This window comes from Colius striatus, chromosome 1 (genome assembly GCF_028858725.1).
Source record: "Colius striatus isolate bColStr4 chromosome 1, bColStr4.1.hap1, whole genome shotgun sequence".
NCBI classification, from domain to species: Eukaryota; Metazoa; Chordata; class Aves; order Coliiformes; family Coliidae; genus Colius; species Colius striatus.
The window spans coordinates 87,060,327-87,066,326 of NC_084759.1; the positions used below are offsets into that span (position 1 = coordinate 87,060,327).

A 6,000-nucleotide genomic window follows, 5' to 3' on the forward strand; every position below is an offset into this window, starting at 1 on the left:
GTTGCACTTGATGGAAATTTACAGTTCATGTAACTACTACTACCACATTTTTATACATTCTGTACGTGGCAAAATCACCATTTATTTCCTCAAGCACAACAAAATCTTGTCAAAATTGCTCAGGCAAACCTAAGGAAGATATTGGATATGTATTAACTAGGGGAAATTTAATTTCTTTCCATATGTCTCCCAAGAAATATAAAAATCCTTTCTCTCTTCATGTAAAGATACATCAAATGACAAGTTGAAGTGGTTTCAAACTTTGGCACAGCTCTCAAGTGGCTATTTCAAGTTAGAGGAAAGATCAGAATTGTTATATTTAAAACCTGTAATTTGGAGCCACTTTCAAGGTACTGCAGCATAAATTTTTAGTTTGAACAACCTTAACAGTGCTCCTTTAAATATAATAAATACTTAGAAACAGTGGCAGAGAAGTGTCAGCCAGCTAGTCATGTCCTGAACTGTTCGTTTACTGTGCTAAAAAAATGCAAGTGAATGCCTTGTGAAAACTGTACACCATAATTTTAACATATAACTTGAAACAGCAAATTAAAAAAAACCTCACATCACTAAAATAAAAACAAACAAAAAACTCCCAACCAACAAACACAGCCATTTCAGAAGCAGAAAAATTATTAGAGAAATAAGTATTTTGTTACCCCAGTTGTGTAAAAAAATATTTGAACTTTCAGAAGCTTCACAGACGTATCATGAAGGACACATAGAATGACAATATTTAATTACAGTCTGTATTATCACACAGTACACATTATAATTTCTTATTTCTTGCAAATGGTGTTCTTCATACACACTCTGGTCTTCATCAATTATGGTTTATTCACAGTGCATTAAGACAAATGACACTGTGGTTTGAACTCCGTGCCTACCTCCAAAATCCATTCATCCTGTAAATCAGTGGGCAGCAGTATCTAGGCAGCACACTTTCTACAGAGGCATCTCCAATGGAGAAAAGCAACGAAGAGCATGTAAGTCCATGCAACTCTCCTACAGTTATACATATCATACATGTAAGGAGTTTGAATTTTCAACCCAGGGGCTTATTCAGCTGACTGCTGATACAACAGCAAGCCATCTCCTTACCTGTATCTTCATCAGGAATAAATTTGACCCCATTGATACTCATCCCACTCCTATCCACAATGGGAGAAAACCAAAACCAAATGTATCTCAGTAATGCTCCTGTTTATTTACAACGTCTGGGCTCAACTGTCTGAGAAATGAGGAGACTACAGTAAAACACACGTTAACATTACCAAATTGTTTTAAGAACTGATGTTTTTGATATTCCAAGTTATATGCTCCACTTGTACTTAGACTGCAAGCAATTTGAGGGTAGCCATTGCCTTTCTGTTCTGTGCCTAGCCAGCATTCACAGCACCTAGGTCTGTGTCCACCATGAGCTCCTTGTCAGCACCCTCAGCTTTAGGGGATCAGTGCACAGAGAACTAAGCACACAAATGTATCCTATATGTACATTTGCACAAACTGTCACCCAAGATTAATACACAGACAGCAAGCTGTATTACAAAAAAAAAAAAAAGCCACAACAAATTAACAATAATAACAAAAAGTCCTGAGCTCACACAAGGGGCCCCACCCTTGGCAGTGTGGAACACCAGCTGATTAGGGGCTTGGAGACTGTTTCTTGACTGTTGCAGCTTGGTCTGATGGATAGGAACTAAGAGGGAAAAGAAGTTATCAGTTGCAAGGCCAGATTTTCTTAAAGCCTACCACATGACTCTAAGCAATTCTATTTAAATATTTACTTCCTTCAGTTTTGCCCCCCTCTCCTTTGTCTATTTACCCAATAAACTCAATCAGGCAAGGACTGCCTCTCTCTGAACAGCTGGAGCACTGAGAAGTCTCACCCGCAGAGGCACTCCTTGCTCTACAGTGCAACTTTGACAAGGGTTATCCTCTCCACAACCAGCCACACTTCCATCTACTCACATTTAATCCAAACATACGGCTATGTTTCCAAGCACACTAAACATACAGATCGTTTTTCATTTAATGAATTTTCATACTGGTTTTGAAAATAGTTCTATAGTATTACTTAGTCCTTACTATTACATACTACTACACTATGTACAGTATTACATAGTCCTTAAGTGATTGTAATGGCATGTCTCTCAAGGTTCACAGTTCCTTCACACCAATACCATGGTTCCAACACAGTTTCTTTTTTTATGCAGTATAACCAGTTTCCATTAATTCTGTCACAGCCTAGCTTTCCTTTCCACTATCTACTAAAAGTATAAAGGCAAGAGTACAACAGTCTTATACCATGTAGTGCCACTTGATTTCAGCTCCCATGTACCCAAAACGCAAAAAAAGTTAATTTTGTATGTTTATATGTGTGTGTACAGCTGTACCCTCACCCAGTATACTGGAGTGTTTTTTCACAGCTAAAAAGAAATGTTTCAATATTGTTTTAACTTCCAAAAGGTGCATCTCTAAAATATTCTTGAAGAGCAAACTGACTTTTCTCTGAGTAGTGCCATCAGAGAGATTTCAGCAGTACACCATGGGCTTTGAATAGAACAACGTAAAAAGACCATGGGCATCCTTTCAAGCTTTTAAACTGCAGTTACAGGTAATATAGCACCTGCTTCAAATGCTTTCAAGTATTTTAACAAGTATTCAAGTATTTTTCAGTCACCTTCCAAATGCCAAGGAGACAGTAAATTCAATGACGTTTTCACAGAGATAATATTGTCTTGATTTTTACTGCCCATCATCAAATATTGATCACAGAATTTTTACGGCATGTAAATTAGTTCTGTTTAGAGTGGTGTTCACCATAGTCTTTGGGTTATGGAGCACAAATGTTCTACACTAAAAAGTTCAGAGTTATTAAATTATGAACGAAAGACCTACTTACACTATTTCTGTTATCTAGATAACAACTCACTACTGAAAATAAGCATTTTGTATGAATCCAAAATAGACTGTTCTGCTTTGTCTACAAAATAGTTGTGTCAACTTCCTGACAACAGTTCACTAAAGTACATAAAAAGTCTATTTTCGTTTACTTAATGGCATTCTGTACCTAATGTGCACAGTTACATACCAACACAATACCACCAAAGAAGATATCAATTTACAGTTTCAACAGACTTCATGCTGAGATTTTAAAAGATACCACATTTTCTCTATTAAAAATCAACCAAACAAAAGAAAAAATGTACTTTCAAATAAGTGAAAGCAGCAACAAGCAGGCTATTGTGCAGCCAACTTGAAGATTATGTGCAAAAATTGTATTTTTCAGATTGCAGAAGTTAAATTTGGCCTTTTAGGAAGGAAGAGAAGGACAGGATATTAGCATCCTCTGCAAACTAACTGAAGAGTAACATTCGCATGAACCTCAAAGTACAGTGGTCAGTCATCTTTCTAAGTAAATACAGAGAATTTGGCAGTACAATAGTCCTTAGAGAAATGCCAGGACAGAAACTTCTGTTGTTTTTGTTGATTTAGCCACTGATGTGTCCAATACCTTAGTGTTTTGTAAAGAAGAAGAATAAACGTGTGTTCCGGCATCTTTTGTGTTGGAAAGAAGCCACTTAAAGCAGGCCAACAAAAACATGAAAAGCTAACTTCAACTTACAAATACCATCATTATGCCATTTTATGACAGTAGGCAGAACTATAGCTTATGTAGGGATAGCTCCTGGATACAAAAAGTATGTATCACCAACAGAGGTTCTCTGCATGCAGAGCTGTGAATTCTATCAGCCATCTTTCTCACCCGCTCATTGCCTCTCTTCACAGTCAACCCACTGTAAGACACCTCAGTTTGAAGCAATACCCATTGTCTTTGAAGGCTCTGTTCTGACCATTTGTAGGTATTTTCATTGACTACACCTGTTAAACCACCACAGCACGTCAGTTTACACCAGCACTACTTACAGCTTCCACAAAGTCAGCAATATTTAACCTGACAAGATGCAGTTGCTTGAAAAGAACAGGCAGACATAGATGCTGATTTCCGTTTGCCATGGAAATAGGCCTAAAAATGAGCAAATTTCAAAGTTTGCTAAAGCAAATGCAAATAATTCGACATAAAATAGCATGAGGAAACTTTTTTTTTTTGAGTACTCAAAGCACAAGAACCCAGACTGATTCACTCTTCCATTTTTCACATTGAAACTTCAGAGTAGCTTTCAAAATGTGCCATCACACAGTGGCAACAAAAGCTGGTGAAAAAATTGGTGCAAGATTTTTAAGTGCCAAGGTCTCAGTGCTAGGTCTGACAGATCTTCCCTTAACACCTAACAACATCACAGTCTCTGTCCTACTAAAACAACTTTCAGCGGGTGTCTTCTCCTCTCTCAGACCGATGCAAGTTTACCAGGAGATGCAAACTGATGCTCAATGTGAAAATGCGACGGGCTATCACCCATCTGCACCCTTTAAACCCAAAACACGTAAAACTTTGAACCGTGATTAATAACCCGGGACCCTCAACCGAGGATGAGGCTTCAGTTAAGCTGACGGTCGTCCCGGAATAGAGCCAAGGGAAGAAGAGGGAGGATGAGACAATGCGTTCCGAGCGGGGAGCGAGCACCGAGGGCCCCCCCTGGCCGCCCCTCCGGGTCCCTAGTCTCCTGGTCGGCCGCCCGCCTGCCCACCTCCCCAGGCTGCCGGGGCACCGTGGCGTTCCCCCGCCGTCCCCACCGCCGCCCCGGGTCGAGGCGCGGCCGCAGACGGGAGGAGGCAGCTCCGCCGCCTCGCTTCCCGCTCTCCCCCGCGCCCCCGGCCGCTGCCCTACCGCGGGGGGCCCCCCGGCCCCGATGCCCCCTTCTTTCGTTCCTTCCTTCCATCCTTCCCCTCCCTACCCTCGTACGCCAGGCTGGGGCAGGCGCCCAGGGCGAGCAGCACGGCGAGGCGCAGCCAGCAGCTCCCCATGCTGCGCTGCAGCAGCGGCGGCGGCGGCCTTCCCCGGCTGAGGGCTGCGCGGCAAAGGGGCAGGCGGAGGAGGAGGAGGAGTGGGACGGAGACATTCTCTGAGCGGGCTCCCGGGCGCCGCCGGAGACTCCACCTCCTGCCACCGCCGCTGCTGGGGCAGGCCGTCCGCCCCACCTCGCCCCGCCTCGCCTCGCCTCACGCCGGGACTGGCGGCGGCAGCTGGCGGGAAGGGCAGCGGGCGGGAAGGGCTTCGGCGAGGGGGAAGAACGTTACGAGTCCCCCATCCCCTCCGCGGGATTCCCTCCTCTGGGAATCGTCCGGCAGCGCCCCCCGGCCTGAGGCTGGGAGTTCGTCGCCGCGGTGTGTGCCCCGACCCGCTGTGCCTTCCCGACCGCAGTCCCGCCGTCAGCCGAGGCACTGAGCCGGCTGGGACAGTATTCCCTCCAAGGCCGTGAGGGAACCGGCCCTGCCCGCGCCCTCTCGCCTCTGCCAGCCTCGAAACTCAGCTTGAGAAGGGCGCGATGGGGAGAAGAGCTGTCTTGGCTCCAGTTCTTTCCCTGGCAAGCTGGGACCGTGCAGGGAAAGCATGGCGCCTGCCGGCTCGCATCCCGTCCAAGGTGGCAGCGGTTGCCAGGGCAGTAGGCAAGAGTGCAGGGAAACGGACGGTACTTTTCAAGATGGACTGCGCAGGTTGCTCAGCAATTTGCAGAAAGCCAGCCCTGTGTGTGCAAAAATCATGAGTCAGATCCTCAAGTCAGGAGATTAAGGAAAATAAAATTGAAATATTCACATTTCCCATGAAGTTTTTGAAATGCTAGAGTGTTGTGAGGTCACATTTTCAGGCTTTCTTCCATCAACCACAAAGACACAAGGCTTTCCCCCTCTGTTCCCCAGTTGCTCCTAGCCTATGGAAGAGAGGGCTTTAGGCAGAGCATCAAATGTTCCAATGCTTGTGATTTGACATCTGTCAGCACTGCAGCCTGGCTGCAGCTAAACTTGGATATTATTTTTCACTTTCCACCATTAGAGGTAGCATCTAATGTGGACTTTAAACTGCTCAAGGTGCAGGAA

At 44.4% G+C, this 6,000-nt stretch overlaps 1 protein-coding gene across 3 annotated transcripts in view; it reads right to left on the reverse strand.

Annotated features, from left to right (window-relative positions):
* SRPX (sushi repeat containing protein X-linked) overlaps nucleotides 1-4,954 on the reverse strand; it is a 46,496-nt gene extending 41,542 nt beyond the window's left edge. For all 3 annotated transcript variants that reach the window (XM_061988602.1, XM_061988603.1, XM_061988601.1), the window contains exon 1: nucleotides 4,860-4,954. In XM_061988602.1, coding sequence (XP_061844586.1) covers nucleotides 4,860-4,929 — 70 coding nt within the window. In that variant the 5' untranslated portion in view covers nucleotides 4,930-4,954. The remainder of the gene's footprint in view (nucleotides 1-4,859) is intronic.
* Nucleotides 4,955-6,000: the final 1,046 nt, after the last annotated feature.